This window comes from Primulina huaijiensis, chromosome 2, assembly GCF_012295235.1.
Source record: "Primulina huaijiensis isolate GDHJ02 chromosome 2, ASM1229523v2, whole genome shotgun sequence".
In the NCBI taxonomy this organism is placed as follows: domain Eukaryota; kingdom Viridiplantae; phylum Streptophyta; class Magnoliopsida; order Lamiales; family Gesneriaceae; genus Primulina; species Primulina huaijiensis.
The window spans coordinates 30,862,079-30,879,595 of NC_133307.1; the positions used below are offsets into that span (position 1 = coordinate 30,862,079).

Sequence of the window (17,517 nt, forward strand, 5' to 3'; positions counted from 1 at the left end):
TTTATCATAATTTGATGCCTTTATTTTAATTTTCTTTCTATGATTTTTTTAATTATTAAAAAATTTATTTAATTGAAAACATATATTTTTATATTTATAAATCAATTTTTTATATCATGTATAAACAATATATAAGTACTAAATATTATTAATAAAAAGAGATTTAAAAAAATAAAGTAAAATAAAATTTTTAAATATAAAATAAATTTAATTTTAGCTATCAAATCTAATTCTTAAAAAAAATTTGTCAGACACTACAATAAAATTCTAAATCCATACATTTTAAATCGAAATCTAATTTCAAATCAAAATCCAATTCCAACTTCAATCTCGTTTTTAATTCTTCTGCCAAGTCGACTCGAAGATGATTGCGTACTTGATTATCACGTAGCTCACAATTTCTCTTTGTGTATTCTCGGAACCCTGATGCATCTAAATAACGATCATTGTCATATTTATCTCATCAATTACCTATTGCATGTCTTTCATCATCAACAATCATGTTATACAAAATCATGTAAGTAAGTACGATGTCCTTTAAGTTACTCCTGTACCCAAAAAAATCATGTCATATCTACAACTTTGCGGTGCAACTGCTTCAAGCACAATTGTTGGGATTCCGTGATAGCCTCGAGTAAACTGACTTTTCCAAATGACTTGGTAAATTTTTCATTTACAATCATTCAATCAAGTCTATCCAATTGGCAACCCACTACGCCAAATGTTGTGTTGTTGCGAGTTGCAGGCCAACGAGATCCAACCCATCAAATATAACTTAAAATTGACGAGGTTGAGTTGGCTTGGTCATATCCCAACCACCCCGCCGACCCAGTTTGACAATTCTATAGATACTCATCGTAATAGTCGACCTGTGCTCCATATTCCAATTAACGGATAAAAGCGTGTATATTTAAAGTAGCAACAAAACTAATTTTTTTCCCGTTTCATCGACCTCTGAAAATATTTGGAATGATTTGCACGGCTTCAACCAATAAACTTTTTTTTCCCGTTTCATCGACCCCTCTACTGAAAATATTTGGAATGATTTGCACGGCTTCAACCAGCCTTGTATTAAATTAATGAATTTATATAAATTAACATAATGAAGATATACTAAAAAGTAAATGAATATGAAGGTCAAATCGTTCCTTTTTTTTTTTAAATAATGACTATAACTTATATCCAATAATGCACGCACATACATAAACTCATTGTTTTTACATAATCTTATAAATGAAAATATAATCCAAAATTAGTTCAACTAAATTTTTATTATAAATTTGTATCCAATAATTTAATGATTTTTTTTAAGAGCGATACAAAAATTGCAGAGTTTAAAGAAATCAAAATGTAGCACCAAGTGTAGTATAATTTACAGAAGAATTATGGATAATTAATTTCCACTTGCTAAATTTAATATATGTATCACCAAGTGTAATTTAGTTTGTAGGAGAGGATTTGGAACACATTTTCGATTTGTATAGCTTAGCTTTGTATTGCAAGCGGTAACTTCTACTATCGTGTTTCGGGTCTTGCGTTTGACCAATATACAAAAAATAAACCAACAAACTAAAAAATATTGGGAGTCAAATCTCACTTTTTGGTCAAAATCAAATGCTACCCACCGAGTACGTGAATCTTGGAGATCTCAGGACCCAATCATATCCACGTCTACTAAAGATCTAATACAAATTTGACATTAAATTCCACCCACGAAAAAGATACCCTTTTCACGCAAGCTTAACAAAATCACATCCAAGTAACCAGATCTTTTTATTTATCAATCTCAGCCACAAAATATTTCTTAACGGGCTAGCGGGAGCAAGTGGGCCTCCGACAAGACGGGCTTTTAGAATCAGATTTCTAGTCACTCATTTGAGATAATGATAGCGGAGATCCTTGTACTTCCATGCATTTACTTGAGTTCCACGTGTCAGAACCAAGTGAAATTATAACATTGCAGGAGACGTGGATAAGATAAAAAAAATTATTAATACTTACATGTCTCGAGGCGGAGTTCTTGGTGGAAAAGAGTGACACATGCCCAGAAAACGAGAATGACTCGTCTGCGTTTGGTATTAGGATAAGCGTTACGCTACTATATGTTTGTGCAACTCGTCCAATCCATTTGGAGTAACAAAGTTTCCATGATGCCGACGCTTTTTCTTGGTTTTCCTGATGTGTTTTTATTGTGCTGCCACCACAATTCTTCCGTGTTTTCTTGGAGTATCGTACTTAAAATTAATGCATGTAAATTATTTTTTAAAAAACACTTCTAGCCTTCAAATTACGCAAGAATTTTGAATTTTAAATGCTGTCTCGAAGAATTATAACAGAGCATCTCCGGAATTGTCACAAAAAAGGGAGAACAAACAAAAAAGATCGGCCACTTTTGCAAGATATCATGAGCTTTACAACCCAAACAAGAAAAATATTGTCAGTCCGTAAATTCAGTGGATGTGAAAAATATAAGCTACACATCATATATAATGGAAACACTACATTGAAAAATCATGTAATGGAAGGATAAGGAAAGAAAAATCACCATACCATTGACAGATTGGAGCAATGCAACACATTTCATAGTGTCGGCAATAATAGCAGACCTTCACAAGAATGACAATACCCTCAGTAAGATTAGACCTAACAAATAAATATCTGATATTGAAAAAAAAATTAAGGGTGACAATATGAAAATGAGAAACTGGATTACATATGTCGGACCCACTATGTTGTTCAGTTCATTTTTCAGGAAGATGAGGTTTAATTGATTCCACGACCACCTGCAAAAAAATAACAAAATTGAAGTACCTAACATTCACGAAGAAATAGTAGTAATGTAGATATAGTGATGCCTCGAATAATGGAAAAACTTAAGTGTATAACATAAATCTGAAATTTGGACAGGTATCTAGGAATTAGCAATCTTACCCTCCCATCATAAGACACAGATGCAAATATCCAAGGCTCTCGAGAACTCCAAGCAAGACCTGCCTTAAAATGAACAGTTGATTAGAATCAGAACTAAAGCCAAAAGCAAATCAAGTTTGCAGAGTTACCATAGACACTGTCTTCATAATCACTGTATGAATTAAGCAATAGATCTGTACTCCGGGTTGGGGAGCCAACGAAGCTGACATAAAATTACATTATCTATGAGCAACACTAAGAAGCGAGGTCATGGAAACAAATCCTTATAATTAAATGGATCATAGACCTATCTGAGGTCAACTCATCACTGCTGGAAGGAGAGGTAAACCACAAATTGACAGCCGAGTCTGTTCCAGCACTCTACAAAAGCCTTTGCATCATCAGTAAAACATCAGTATTTATATATAAAAAAAATTTGCATCTGATCTGGAGCCCGATTTCATGTGAAAAAATGAATTGACTTAATCGCACGGCACAATATGCCGTTGACAACTTCGTCAAATCTATTTCTGATCATTAAGCTGTCTGAACATATTTGATACTATATGAAGGGTTTGAGAAAATATCTTTACAGGGGTAACGACTTCAGGAGTGTAAAACATTCTGCGTGAATAAAGGGAATGGGACAGATAAGGAGCAAGGAGGTACCAGAATTAGGCCTTGATACTCGGGATTGCATTTTACTGTCCAGGTCCTGTAAAAAAACATCATCATCATCACTAACATCAATTATGGGAAAATTACAAATGATTAAAAGATCTTATTCAAAGGTCAATAGTACCGGTATACAACTAGCAAACAAATGCGAAAAATGAAGTAAAACATATAAAGTACAGACAACTAAAAATAATTAAAATAAACAGAAGTAAAGGTGTCCAAAGAAAAAACTATCACATGAATGTGAAAAATATAAGCTACAACAACACTCAATGCTGCAAAAATGTTACCAGTGCGAATGTCCAGGGAGCTCTGAAACTGGGAATTTCAGCTTTCTGAGGTCCCAAATATGTATGCCAGAGTCATCTTCTGCCGTTACCTGTGAAAATTAAAAGGGACTTGATGGGGTAAGAGAAGGAAAAAAATTTGGTTTATGTTGTTCCACTTGCGATATTGCAACACATAAGAAAGTCTAGAGTGGGACTGCCGCATTCATCACCAAACATTGATATTTCTACAAGAATCAAACTACAATTTCTAGGCTTGGGTCAAAAAACGGAATCCATAAAACTATGACGGGAAGTGTGTGCTTTGAAAGAGAAAAAAATCGTGATCATGCCACACAAGACTGATTCGTCAAACAACTAGATTCAACAGCAACGAGTTTCACTATTGCAAGGTAGGTCAAGTTCAGCTGAGTCTAAAAGTCGTCTGTTCCCTTTGTCCCGTGAAAAACAAGATCATCTGATGTAAATATCAAGTAAAATTTGATTTAGAAAATTCTCACAGCTGAAATGGCCAAGTGAGATTTGAAAAAAAAAGATGAGCAGTGGCAGTTTAATGTCATGTCAGACATCAGTTCACTTTCCCTAAGAACCAACTTGAGACTTGGACAACCTATGGGTTGGAAATGAACTCCTGAAGTTTTCTCGGTACTTACAAGCATGTACCTCTTTTTCATGTTGTAGTCTAGATTGCGGACATGAGAATGTTCAATGGAATCAGTCTTCCTGCATGCACAAGAACCATATATAATAGTCACAATCAAAATGTTTGTTTTCAAAATAAGTTTCAAGAAACAAAAAAGTAACAAATTTGCTAATCAAATATTAGTGGTAGCTGCAGGACTGAAATTTTACTTCTATCATTCACGCTAAACTTGAATCAGCAGGAAGTAATGAAGTAGCATTCCCATTGCAAATTAGAAAACCACAGCAAAGGTAAGGACAAAAAAGAGGGGCTGTACTATGCATTACAGCACTGAAATAAAACCTAACTGTTAACTACACGGATAAAAGAATCATCAATGGGTTGACTTGAATACTAAGCTCAAATAGGTTCCTAACAATTTGTTTCTCAGAAATATGCAAAAACATGGAATCGAAGTTAACATACTTCATCGTCCTCAAATCCCACAGTTGTACTGACGATTCACTTGCCAATGAAACAAAATTGAAGTCATGAGGATCCCATGCACCACCAGATATAGAATGAAGCATGCCCGCAGATTCTTGTGATTGTACCTAGATTATGCAGTAGACATTGAATAAGAATCATCCAAATCATAGTGGGGGTATTAAGTGGTTCATGATCCTCACTTCTGCAACAAAATGCATGTCGACACATCATGATGCAACATGGAAACAAATAGATGTCAGATAAAGAACTTATGCCAACTTGTGACTAAATTTCTGAACAAATCAAGATGGAGCATGAGTGGTCAAATAACACTAGCTTATTCATTGCCAAAATTTATGAACGTTTAAAGAATAAATTAACTTTTTTGTGAGAAATGTAGTGATAACAGAAACGAAACAAAGGTAAATATAAAACTTGAAATGAACATTATAGTTTTCAAAATTTATAAATTAACAATTTAATAAAATTACTGGAAACAATAACTTCACTTTTGCATCTACCATAATAAATATTCAACGGACTAAAAAAGGTGTAGAAATCACATTTTGTTATGAAGAGAATAAGGACTCTGAAAAAGTGAGCGTCACAAAAACAGTTGATTAAGAAAACTGATAGACCAACTCAAACCAGTCCAACTCGCATTTCTTATGAAGAGATGCTAACTCTTAAAGAGCAAGCATTGCAAAACAGTATATTAAATAAAAAACTCAAAGACCAAAGATATGCTCATAAAATCAAGTTTGTAGGATATTATTCATATAAAAAGTTTTGAAAATGTTTTGCCATGGCATTCAAAACAACTATTTATCCACAAGCACAACAAACCTGAAGGTATCAATTGTACAAATGACACAAAGCACAACTCTAAAAAGGAAAAACAAATAACCAGCTTTGACAAGTAAGAAAACGAAATTAAAGCCATTATTATATTTGGACTAATAAGCACATGACATGACACACTGAGAGGAGACAATTCGAATAAATTAATAATTTCTTCACTTTCTTTTGTCGACTTCATAAAACTAAGGAATCTTCTTCAAAAAATAAAACTAAGGAATCACCAACCAAATTGATTTCACATGGGTCCTCAGGAAATGCCCGTACAATTGGGTCTAGAACCATAATTATATTGATTGGCTCTATGGCACTAATGCATTTTCAAAATGTGAAACTTTCTAAAGCGAACTCAGATCATGTTGCTTGAGAAACAGTTAAATCACTTCTGGTAGTATTTCAGCCCATTAACATTTGTCTAATCCTTTCAAAGAGGTAATTTTTCCCTTAGCAGCTTCAACTTTCATTGGGAATATGTGAGCTGGGGCCATATATATACCGCGATAGTTGAAAATATGATTTTCCGACAACCTAAAAGAACCACACATAAAGTCAACCATTCTTCAAAAGTAGGGATAGTGAAGTAAAAGCATAATTGACTAAAAAACAGTATAATAATCAAATCTAAAGCATCTCTATCAATAGTATTGATGAGTCATGCATACCTGAGCGGTCTTCTTCGAAGTATCCAAGCTCCACAAGAAGAGATTCTGCTCATCAATACTAACCAACTTGTCATGCCTTCCAGTGGGCCACCAAAGAACGCTGCAAATAGCAGCAATACCTTTCAGTATATCAAGTAGAATTGAATTGCTTAGACAGAAGACTTCCAGCTAACTAAGGGGTCCATCTTGTCCAAATTACAGCATGATTTCAAAGAGCGCCAAAGTGGAACAGCTTAGCTTCATAATTCAGAAAGTCCCAAGGAACCTTCTTTCATATAAGTACCAAAATCTAGTGATTTCACAATCTATTAGTGTACCCAATGTTCAAAAAGAAAGACACTCTCCTTTATTGTTCTTCCATTCAACCATGGGACATAGTGATCAATTCAAGATTGTTAATTGCAAGATCTGTGTCTTGTGATCCGAAATTAATAGGTCATATAGAAACAGACATTGCAATCAAGATGCTCTACCAAATCACGAAACTTAATATAAAATTGTATCAAATGATGATGCCATATGTGGTCAATAAAGAATGTAAAACTCATCTACTTTCATGAGCTCCCCAAATTGAGCTATCACGAACCTAAAGTATTTTTTTTCCAAAAGTCATATTTTACACCACCTGAAGAAATTGAAAAACAGGTATTACCATTAGGAAGCTTCCAAAATTTGAAAACTAATTTAGCAGCAATTCGTGGGAAATATAATATTTCAACTTTCTTTAGACAAGTGACTGAATTTTATGCTGGCAATTCAAGTGGTCAGCACAAACTTTCAACAAGAGTGTCGTATTCACATTATATAGAGGACAAGAAATAAAAAATTAGGCAAAAGGTTAATAGTCGTTACAAATCCTGGACCAGATCAATTCTACTGATGATCGACAAAAAATCTCACCTTTTAATTTTGCAAGTATGTGAATCCAGAGAAGCAATGCGTTCCAATTGGGGGGAGCTCAGCTGGCCATATAACTCGGGGATTTGCCAGACCACTGCCTCATACGTTTCCCCTTACAGACACAAAACAAACAGCAAAACCTCATTATTTGTTAACATGAAGCTAAGATAGTAATCCAGATTAAACTACATGAAACAGTCTTGTACTTCTTTTTGAAAGTGAGTTCGGCTGTTAGAGAATCTATGTTCAAGAAACTGTCTGTGATCATGTGATACAATTAGTCAGTGTGACTTTCTACTACCTATGAGCTGAAAGTTCATGCAAAAAAACGTAATGATGACACATAAACAAGAGCAAATGAATCAGGTGGAGATGAACAGCACAACATTAGGAGTTGTCATTGAACCTGTTTTTATTACTAAACGAAACCAATTTCAACATGAAAAAAAAAGCTAATCAAACTCAAGTAGCTAGCTAATTACATCAACGTTCTATCATTTCTTAGCTTCTCGAGTCGAGTGTTTCAAATTAAGAACCCAAACGTAGTTGAGACTGGGCTAAATTAACAATTCACGCGAGAACAAACCCTCGCAGATTGCATAAGTTAAAGAAGATTCTTAATTGTCAGTCTTTCAAAGAAAAAAAATCTAATAATTGCATAAGCCAGGATAATAAATAATCTGAAATTGAGTGTAATAAATTACCAGAAGAGAAAACAGTAGAAAATATGCGTTGATCGAAAGGGCAGGATGCAAGATCCCATATCTCGTTCGGATGCGAAAACAAACCCTCGCAGATCAATTCTGTGCCACCTGAAGAAAGCCTTATCAAATGTACCTGAAAATCCACACCAAACTTCGATCAACGTCTACCGAAATCCAAACTAAACGATATTAACTGAGCTCGAGCAAAGATCAACACATACTTCGTTTTCTTCTTTAAGGCTAAGAGTTCCTGTTAAGAAACTGGTGTGATCTATATCTGCTTTCACATCGGAAATGCACCTCGCCTAGAGCAATCAAAATTCCATCCAGGTTTCAAATCTTGTTTTCACTAAGTTATGTTTATAGTAGATTCGGGAGATTCAGAATTGACCTGATATTTGAGTCCATATCCACCGCCGGTTGATCCTCCTTGCATCGGACTGAACAGAAACTCAACGATTTAGGAAAACCCACCCAAATACCGATTAACTATGTATAGGCTACATCTGCAGCTAGCGAAACATTGGATTGGGCCGAGAACTTTCAAATTGAAGCCCAACAGATAAATTTATGTCAAAATTAAATGAATTTAAAATCAGTATATCTTATCATCATTAAAAAAAAATTTACGTTCCTTTTTCTTAAAAAAAATATTTTATAGAACTTTGAAAATGCAAATGAAAGACAAGTCCATTTGACTCTTATTATGCGTAAACTTGGCTCCATTTCATCCACAAACGCCCCACGTCGAAGCCACCACTGATCCGCAATGTACACAAATTTATCCACATCAAATACAACGAGAAATCAAAACAAAGATTCAGCACAATGTCAGTAGCATCATCTTCTTCGATCCCATGCATCAAACTTCACAATTACGCTTCATACTCACCATCTTCTTCCTCTCCCACACTCAAATTCACCATTAGAAGCTCTCAAGCTGAGGGCCCTATAAGAAGACCAGTGGTTCCTACGCCTGTAAAGCCGGATTCTCCGATGCCGAGTGCTCCTCCCAAACCGGTGGGTGCGGCTGATGGGGTAGACAAGAATGTGATTACCTTGGAGTTTCAGAGACAAAAGGCCAGAGAGCTTCAAGAATATTTCAAGCAAAAGAAGATTGAGGAAGATGATCAAGGTCCCTTCTTTGGTTTCATTAGCAAGAATGAAGTCTCCAATGGAAGGTAATGATGGAGTTATTGGGAAACCCTTTTCGTACGTTTGCTTTAGATTTTGGTGGGGTCTGAAATTTTCTTGAATTGGATTTGAACTATTTGTGTTGATTTTTTCCTTGGTGTATCGAATTCCGTGGATTTAAAATGTAAAAAAAACTATATAAAAAAAAAACCCAAACGCATAATTCGGACCACCCTTTTTTCATTACTTTCTGAGCTTAAGGCAGCTTGGTTGTTGGCATGGCTAATCTAGAAGTGAGATATAATGTAATGCTCCCGCTCCCAGCTCAGCCAAACTCAATGAATGGAATAAAGAATGCAATTCTAATCTCACACTTGCATTTTCTATCTTTTTCCTCTTGGTTTCTCACCCATTTCACTCTTAACAATCCTCTGTTTCTCATTGCTAAGAGGTCACCAATCACCTATATATCAAATAAACTCCTCAATGTGGCCAATTATTTTACACAGTGGTTGAAAATGAGATTTTCCAAGACCTGGTGTGTGCACGCACACTAGATGTTGTGAAATAAGTTTTGAATTGATATTGAGCTTGAAGTGACTTTCCATCTACTAGATTATATTTTGGGTATGCACCCCTCCTTTTGTACTTACTGCTTAGTACTGATGCTCTTGTTAAGAACCGAGCCTGTGAAACAACAGGCGAGCTGGAAATATGGCCACAATCGGGTCAGAGGTCCATTTTACGAGTTGAGTAAAATATAGGAAGTGTGGCTGCTGCTGGTGTTAGCCTCTCAAGGGATTGACAATCAATCTGTGGGTTTTACAAATAATTAGGAGCGATTAATAAGATTTGCTCACTCTTTCACATATGCCAGCTTATAAGGCAGGCTAATCTTTTGTGTCTATACTTTCTTTTGTTTGAAAAAAAACTGTTTTTGCTCTAACGTGGTCTAAATTTACTGGAAAACGAGATTAAGAATCAGAATGTTGTTGTGTCCTGTGTAAAAATGTTATGTAGATTAGCTGTTATAATCTTGTTGCTTGACTTATTGGATAATAATAACAATAATAATAATAATAATAATAATAATAATAATGGGTTGTTTTTTGAGCAGATGGGCAATCTTTGGTTTTGCTGTGGGAATGTTAACAGAATATGCAACTGGGTCAGACTTTGTTGATCAACTCAAAATCCTCCTTTCCAATTTCGGAATTCTCGATCTTGAATGAATACATCATTCCAATTTTCTTGATATTCATTAGCTTTCTTGTTTGAAATCATATTGTATTTTGTATAAATATTTCCGAGTTTTGTTCAGTTTCCTCTTCTTCTTCTTTTTTTTAATGACGTGGTAACCCGCAACCGCTATCATTCGAGACGCACTGGGTAAACTCTCGGGTTAACGCACTAGCCTCCAAACTATGTTAGCCAGGTAAATTGCACTGGACAAGTCACGTGTAATAGGTTCGCATGAGAATATGTTGGTAGAAATAATCGAACTTATGGTTACTAATCAAATACTCACCCACTCAAATTTATCTCAGCCAAATTTGAATATGAAAACACTTTATTTGAAAAATATTTTTTTCAATCGTTATTTTGAAGAAAATTAGAATGGTCTGTTTCAGGGCATCCCATGTGCTTCGATTAGCTTTATAGAAGTTTCACGGCTTAGATATTTTTAAAAAATTAACATTTTTTGGGACAACCTAAATTTTTTTACTTAGGCGAATAAAATTAATAAAGTGAGATGTTTTTTTGAGCAGAGGGAAGAGTTTGTTACACTGTTAATCATCGTGAAATATTTAGGAATTATAAGAATTGAGAATTTGTTTAAAGGGCAACAACAGTTCTGTCGTCCTTTAGAAGCCCAATAAAAGTTTGTGTAGATAAGCCTATTATTAAGCCCATTGTTAAAATGTCATAAAAAGCCCATGAGCCCTAGATAAATTATTACCTCCTCCTTTTGCGCATGTGTCAAATAATTTTAACTAGCTTCAAATGATGAGCCCAATTAACTTATCTTACGTTTTTATGATCAATTTTAAAACGTAATTATTTCCGTTATTTTATATTAGTCGCAAAAACCTTAACATTAATTTTGTGAGATTAATATTTTATTTGAATTATTCATAAAAAATTTTTTAAAAATTTTTTATGTAAAAATTATTAATTTTAACTTATTTCACGAAAAAAAAAAAGAATTCGAGATATCTGATTAGCTACTCATGTATTCGGAATCATTTAAGACTATTTTTGGTAAATCAATTTAAATGCATTTAACGTCGATTTTGGAAAAGCCACTGGCGGCCTTCAGTGATTCCGATGATTATATTCAGCGGAAGAAGCAAAGTATAGGCACAAAATATGATCCTGAAACCGTGAATATCTAAACTGCCGCCCCCTGCTGCCGGCCAAGTTTTTGTCGGATCATTCCCATATTCAAAATCTTGTCTTTTCACTTTCTCGTTGCTTTTTTTAAAATCATTAACAAAACATTTGTTATCTCCCCTTCTCCCACATGTCGTATTTCCCCCGATTCCCTTGTTCTTGTAGAATTCTTGTTTTATTCAGTAATAATGGTTCAAAAACTACGTACAACTGGTTGATCAAAGGACATTTGCATTAACGTTGGACCATCAAACTTGTTACGTTTTTAAAGTGTTTTTTTTTACGAAAATGGGGTGTGCACAGAGCACTAGGCCTTCGATTAAGTCTCATCCACCAGAGCTCGAGAAGTTGAAGATGGAAAATGGGTATGTAAAAGGAGGGTATGTAGGGACGGGGAGGTCGGCCGGGCAGAGGGTTTCAAGGCATGAGTCAGGCCGGGTTTTAAGGACAGAGAATGGAAATGGAGCCGTGAACGGGAGGGTAAATTTTGTGGACAAAAGGGACGTTAAGGAAAGGAATATGAGGGCTGTCGATGAAGGGAAAAGGAGTAGCGGCAGCAATGGTGATGCGGGGAGTAATGGGAATGTTTCTAAGAGAATTGAGTTGAATAAGAAGGATGAAGAAGATGGGTTGGTTGATGGTTGGCCTAAGTGGCTGGCTTATAACCTTCCAGGAGAAGTTTTGAAGAATATTGTTCCGAAAAGTGCTGATTCTTATGTCAAGATTGACAAGGTTTATCTACTTTCACTTACTTTTTAGTATTTTGGAGCTCGAAGTGTGTAGCTCAACATGATAAATTATCGAAAAAGAGATTCTTGATAACATGCGGCTCGCTAATTGGTTGATGAAGAATAGTTCCGCGATCAAGTATGTTTGAAAAAGGCATTTACGAAAAATTTAATGTAAGGAAAATCGTGTCGGAGTGAAGTCAAAATAATTATTTCTTGTTGCAGATGCATGTCGTGTGTGTATTTCGTGTACAAGACTAGTTTTAACAGGAGATACAGCAAGAAATGTAAAACTAGATCCGGATTGCTGAGTCAAATATTTATCCTAATCGTTTAAGGGAGGCTGCTGTTTTCAGTGCATGTACAGACCATGCTTCTCCTGAGATGTTAGGCATATTTTTGGTGCTCTAATGCTAGCCGAGTGCCAAGATTTTTAATAATTGTTAGGTCTCATTGCTGTCATACATTATGATTTTTTTTACAAGAAGAATGATTTTATTTCGAAAAAGAAATGATTAAATGGACTTGGTTTTAATCATGTAGGTAGGCCAGGGAACTTACAGCAATGTCTATAAAGCTAGAGATAAAGACACTGGAAAGATCGTAGCCTTGAAGAAAGTTCGATTCGACACATCAGAACCTGAGAGTGTGAAATTCATGGCGCGGGAGATCATGATTTTACAGAAACTGGATCATCCAAATATTGTGAAGCTTGAAGGATTAGCCACCTCAAGAATGCAGTATAGCCTGTACTTGGTTTTCGATTGTATGCATTCTGACTTATCCAGAATCCTATCACGGTCAGAGGAGAGGCTCACAGAACCACAGGTTTAAGTATTTCTGCTGATGCTTTAATTTCTATGAATGGGTTTGGTAGAATTATTTCGATTATTGATGTTATAATACGTTATTTTATGCAGATTAAGTGTTACATGCAACAACTACTTTCAGGCCTCCAGCATTGCCATGACCGGGGTATACTGCACCGAGATATAAAGGGATCTAATTTACTCATTGACAGAAATGGGATGCTGAAAATTGCAGACTTCGGGCTTGCGAATTTCTTCAACAGAGAAAAAAAGCGTCCTCTAACTAGTCGAGTTGTCACCCTCTGGTACCGAGCACCTGAATTGCTTCTAGGTTCCACAGATTATGGGGTAGGAATCGATCTGTGGAGTGTCGGTTGCCTCATGGCTGAGATGTTTGCTGGCAGGCCCATCTTGCCCGGCAGAACAGAGGTAGTGCAATAAATTTTATGTAAATATGCATTACTTTTTGGTTTGTTATGCCATGAATTATATGATGCATATTCAGGTTGAACAGCTGCATAGGATTTTCAAACTATGTGGCACACCTCCAGACGAGTTCTATGTACGGCTGAAGCTCTCCACCGCTCTTAAACCTCCACAGTCATACAAGTCCAGCCTTTGGGGAAATTTTAGGAACTTCCCATCTTCCTCCTTCGGCCTTTTGAGCATTCTTCTTGCTCTGGATCCTGCGTATCGTGGAAGTGCAGGTTCCGCTCTCCAAAACGAGGTTAGTCAAACAGGAATATTTTACGTACTAGTCGCCCTTTTTTGGCACAAGTACATTATAATGAATATTTTACCGTGATATGGAGCTTCTTGTTTCTTGGTCCTTGACAGAGTTGATTAATAAACGATTCAATGTGACATCAATTATAATTGCAGTTCTTTGTGACAAGTCCTCTAGCTTGTGAAGTGTCTGGTTTGCCTATAATACATGTTGAAGATGATGACCAAGCTTTGATAAATGAGAAGAGAAGGTAAGTTGTTTAATTTATCCACATCAATAACCGACATTATATCCTGGTTCTAAGTGAGGTGTAAATATGTTCTCTTCTATACAGACATAGGACCTATAAAGCTAGGCTCCGTTCTCAATCACAGAGAGAGCAAAGGAAAAAGAGTCTGGCTTCTGAGGAACCTAAAGAAGTTGCTGAAGGAGCTAAAGTTGTAAGTTATTTGCGACTTTACAAGTTAGTCACGTTTGGGCAATAAAGTTTTATTGCTCCATAAATCAATTCAAATAAAACTTGAACAACTTGAAATAAGTTACTAGTGTAGCCCGCTATGCTGACTCTTGCTCATAGGGTCCCGTCTTGCGGGAGCTAGAGTGTAACACCAACCAATTCTGAAGGTTGTAATTTGAGTCAAAAAGCAGTTGTCGCTGAGCTAAAAGTTGTAACCGATACTAGAAGTGTCACTAAATCTTTTAAATAGTACATTAGTCAATCACCATGTTTTGTTGCAATGTCACATTGATAATCTTCCCAATAATTCTTCCTCCGTGATTGCTCCAACTTACAACTTATGTGACTCCGACTCAAATCTTTCATACTAAGTAACCCTTGTATCATGCATTGATCACCATAAAGGTTAAGCAACCGCACCGAACAATATCAGTTGCTGCAGCTGATCAAACCTTTTGACCATCCTTTTATTCAAGATCATTCTTCTGTTAAACTTTTTTGTACAAAATGTCACTCACCAGAGCTGATCAAACCTTTTGACATTCCTTCTATTCAGGAACTGCAGAAAAGTACAGAGACATCGGTCTTTAGCACAGAACCTGGAAGCAGCAAATCAAGCTCTTCATCTACAAACACAAAGCCACGAGTAAATGGGGAAAGCCCGACTCTTTTATTTCCTTCGTCTGTCGTTCCTAGGACAGAAGCTCATCCTAATGGTACAAGGAATATCAAGAACCGGCCCCCGTTACCCACAGATAATAGACGTGCAGTCAACGATATCTTAGATCATGATAGTACCTACAGATTGGGCACAGTGCAAAGGTCTGCATCCACCAGAGACTTCCGGAGTTTGGAGAACAAAAACAGGCCTCGTGGATGACCAGGAGGCATGGAAATGGTAGAGGGTGGTGCATTTTCTTTAATTTATAGTTTATTGTATTATTGTAGTACTTAATTCTTTACTATACGTACTATATATATCGCTTTAGACATGATTAAACAATGGTAACTTTCTGTTGTGGATTAATCATCAACTTCGAAAGCGCGTATAATGCAAATCCATTATATAATAATTAAAACATACATGTGATCCTTTAGAAGGTATGCTACTCGACTCTCTGCCTGAATTGGTTGCCTCTACGAATTGTTGGATAAAATTATAATGAACGACTACTTTTGGATCAAACTTTAAGATATTAATATCCAACTACCTTAAACATTATACACTGATTGTCAATTAACGAACATCATTGAATTTAGATTTGATCCACTTGAAACTCTCTAAAACAGATGTCTTGACTTTACCTCGCGTAGTGAACATGTTATAGGAAGCAATCTCCTTCTTCCTTTTCACGTCTGGCTCATTTAACGTTGCAAAGGATTGGTTCTTGTTCGCAATCGGCCCGTTGAACGTGTACATGTAATTGGATCGACCTGGAAACTCGAAGTCGGATGTATACTGGGGATATGATCTGCTCTTCTCCGTAATCTTCCAATCTTTCATTCGATTCTTGGGAAGAAAAGTTTTGTATTTGACATAGTTTTTATCCGAATAAAGAGGGTTCAAAAGCCAAATTTTGTGTTATTTGTTCGACAACTTTTTCCTAAAACATTCAACGTTTTGTTAGCATTTTTATGCTTTTCGCCTCACTCTTGAAATCATGAATGCTACTTGAGTGGGTATCATGTGAGACCGTCTCACGGATTTTAATTTGTGAGACGAGTCAACCCTACCATATTCAAAATATAAAGTAATATTCTTAGCATAAAAAGTAATATTTTTTCATGGATGACCCAAATAAGAGATCCGTCTCACAAATACGACCCGTGAGACCGTCTCACAGAAGTTTTTGACATGCTACTTTAGTTGGCGTGACCTTGCATGTGAGCCTAAAGCTCGGATTACCATGCAATATATATGCTCACTCGTCACTTTAATAAAGATTCAATTGATGTTTTTGGCCACAGAAATTTAAAATTCATACACCTTCGGCTTAAAACATAGGATTTCTCAAATTAAATTTCTTTGCTCCTACCAAGGAAATTAGGCCATTTTCCAATGCCATTGCCCGTTATAGTATGAATTGGGCTTTACAAACTACTAAGGCCTTTCGTTAGACCCACGAACTATTTGGTCGTAAGACCCATCCCAAGAGATGTTAATCTTGTGATTATTTCATATTTAAAAATTTTAAAATATAATAATGACTAAATTTTATATTTTCCCCTATGTATTTTAACAATCAGTATCTTATATTTATTTCTCATACGATTATTGCATAACACCCTTTCCTATGTGAAGGAAAATATATTTTCCTAATAATTTCTTAATTTAATTTATTTCTCTAATTGTCTTTCTTTGTTGATTTGATTGCATATATTTTGCCTTTCTAGATAATGAGATAATTATGCAAATAATATAATGATATGATTTTGAATAATTAAATATGTTTTGACTTTCTAGATAATATGATATTTAATGAGACCTTGTCTTTCTAATTAATGAGATAAATATTCTAGGATTTTATTCTTGATAATGAGATATTATTGTGATTTGGTATCAATATTTAAAAGAGTTTATTTCTAATAAAACTCTTACTTTCCTTATGATATAGATTTCCCTGTAGAAATAAAAGTCTACATCTAAAATAGAGATCAAGGACATCATTGATGCTCTCTCTTCCTCGTTCAATAATTCATATCATACTTTCGCATATCGTGTTCTTCAGAGATAATTATTCTACAAAGACGTTGCTGTTGTGAAGAGTGCAGATACCGAGTGTTGCCTTGAATGTTGCCAACATCTGTGAAGAAGTTGGCTGAAGATCATTTTCGTGGATTTCCTTTTGGCATCACGTTTTGCTTTCTTGTTTAAGTTTTATTCTGGTTATTTGTTTTTAGAAAACTTTATTTTCTCAAAGTGTTGAGGAAATTGATTTTTGTTAAAATCACTAGTGATAGGTTTTTGTGTAAACGATTTGGTTTTCTAGTGATTAATTTTTGTCATAAGGCACCGCACAAGTATTTATACTTGTGCATATTTAAACTTGTCCAATTATTTATTTAAAGTGAGTTTGTGTTATAAAAGTTAATTTTCCGCTGCATGTAGATGTTGTCCGAGATGTTGTAACATCTGGCACAACATTTAATTCTGATAA

The 17,517-nt window shown here is 35.3% G+C and overlaps 3 protein-coding genes across 22 annotated transcripts; 2 read left to right on the forward strand and 1 right to left on the reverse strand.

Moving 5' to 3' along the window:
- Positions 1-1,478: 1,478 nt before the first annotated feature.
- LOC140971584 (WD repeat-containing protein DWA2-like) lies at positions 1,479-8,685 on the reverse strand. Of its 19 annotated transcripts, none has more exons than XR_012174334.1 (15): positions 8,502-8,685; positions 8,332-8,415; positions 8,111-8,243; positions 7,407-7,518; positions 6,507-6,606; positions 4,984-5,111; positions 4,529-4,598; positions 3,879-3,967; positions 3,580-3,625; positions 3,218-3,291; positions 3,063-3,133; positions 2,932-2,991; positions 2,725-2,783; positions 2,551-2,643; positions 1,479-2,194 (listed from the first exon to the last, which is right to left on the reverse strand). XR_012174334.1 is itself a non-coding variant. In XM_073433919.1 (14 exons), exons 1-13 carry the CDS (start codon positions 8,544-8,546, stop codon positions 2,742-2,744), a joined length of 1,056 nt encoding a protein of 351 aa, XP_073290020.1. In that variant the 5' UTR covers positions 8,547-8,685; the 3' UTR covers positions 2,211-2,606; positions 2,729-2,741. The 19 variants fall into 19 exon arrangements, 8 of the variants coding, with proteins under 8 accessions (XP_073290022.1, XP_073290021.1, XP_073290020.1 ...); XR_012174333.1 differs by having other exon boundaries at positions 1,481-2,194; positions 2,729-2,783; positions 2,932-2,990; positions 3,060-3,133; XR_012174332.1 differs by having other exon boundaries at positions 1,481-2,194; positions 2,551-2,606; positions 2,932-2,990; positions 3,060-3,133.
- Positions 8,686-8,813: 128 nt separating this feature from the next.
- On the forward strand, positions 8,814-10,564 carry LOC140961676 (light-harvesting complex-like protein OHP2, chloroplastic). The gene is made up of 2 exons (XM_073420338.1): positions 8,814-9,291; positions 10,362-10,564. Exons 1-2 carry the CDS (start codon positions 8,939-8,941, stop codon positions 10,474-10,476), a joined length of 468 nt encoding a protein of 155 aa, XP_073276439.1. The 5' UTR covers positions 8,814-8,938; the 3' UTR covers positions 10,477-10,564.
- Positions 10,565-11,527: 963 nt separating this feature from the next.
- LOC140971586 (probable serine/threonine-protein kinase At1g54610) lies at positions 11,528-15,670 on the forward strand. 2 transcript variants are annotated; one of them, XM_073433923.1, is made up of 7 exons: positions 11,528-12,370; positions 12,910-13,194; positions 13,287-13,604; positions 13,690-13,902; positions 14,058-14,152; positions 14,237-14,342; positions 14,916-15,670. In XM_073433923.1, the coding sequence occupies exons 1-7, from the start codon at positions 11,927-11,929 to the stop codon at positions 15,237-15,239; spliced, it is 1,785 nt and encodes a 594-aa protein (XP_073290024.1). In that variant the 5' UTR covers positions 11,528-11,926; the 3' UTR covers positions 15,240-15,670. The 2 variants fall into 2 exon arrangements, with proteins under 2 accessions (XP_073290024.1, XP_073290023.1); XM_073433922.1 differs by having other exon boundaries at positions 11,530-12,370; positions 13,681-13,902.
- The last annotated feature ends 1,847 nt before the right edge of the window (positions 15,671-17,517 follow it).

What these genes read in the sequence shown, in the direction of transcription:
- LOC140971584 (XM_073433919.1), bottom strand. Translation starts at nt 8,546, where the DNA reads ATGCAAGGAGGATCAACCGGCGGTGGATATGGACTCAAATATCAG. An exon ending in GATGAGTTGACCTCAGATAG is followed by an intron (nt 3,134 to 3,217) that starts GTCTATGATCCA and finishes ATTTTATGTCAG; the next exon opens with CTTCGTTGGCTCCCCAACCC. An exon ending in CTGTGTCTTATGATGGGAGG is followed by an intron (nt 2,784 to 2,931) that starts GTAAGATTGCTA and finishes ATTTTTTTGCAG; the next exon opens with GTGGTCGTGGAATCAATTAA.
- LOC140961676 (XM_073420338.1), top strand. Translation starts at nt 8,939, where the DNA reads ATGTCAGTAGCATCATCTTCTTCGATCCCATGCATCAAACTTCACAAT. An exon ending in AATGAAGTCTCCAATGGAAG is followed by an intron (nt 9,292 to 10,361) that starts GTAATGATGGAG and finishes TTTTTTGAGCAG; the next exon opens with ATGGGCAATCTTTGGTTTTG.
- LOC140971586 (XM_073433922.1), top strand. Translation starts at nt 11,927, where the DNA reads ATGGGGTGTGCACAGAGCACTAGGCCTTCGATTAAGTCTCATCCACCA. An exon ending in TCTTGCCCGGCAGAACAGAG is followed by an intron (nt 13,605 to 13,680) that starts GTAGTGCAATAA and finishes ATGCATATTCAG; the next exon opens with GTTGAACAGCTGCATAGGAT. An exon ending in TTGATAAATGAGAAGAGAAG is followed by an intron (nt 14,153 to 14,236) that starts GTAAGTTGTTTA and finishes TCTTCTATACAG; the next exon opens with ACATAGGACCTATAAAGCTA.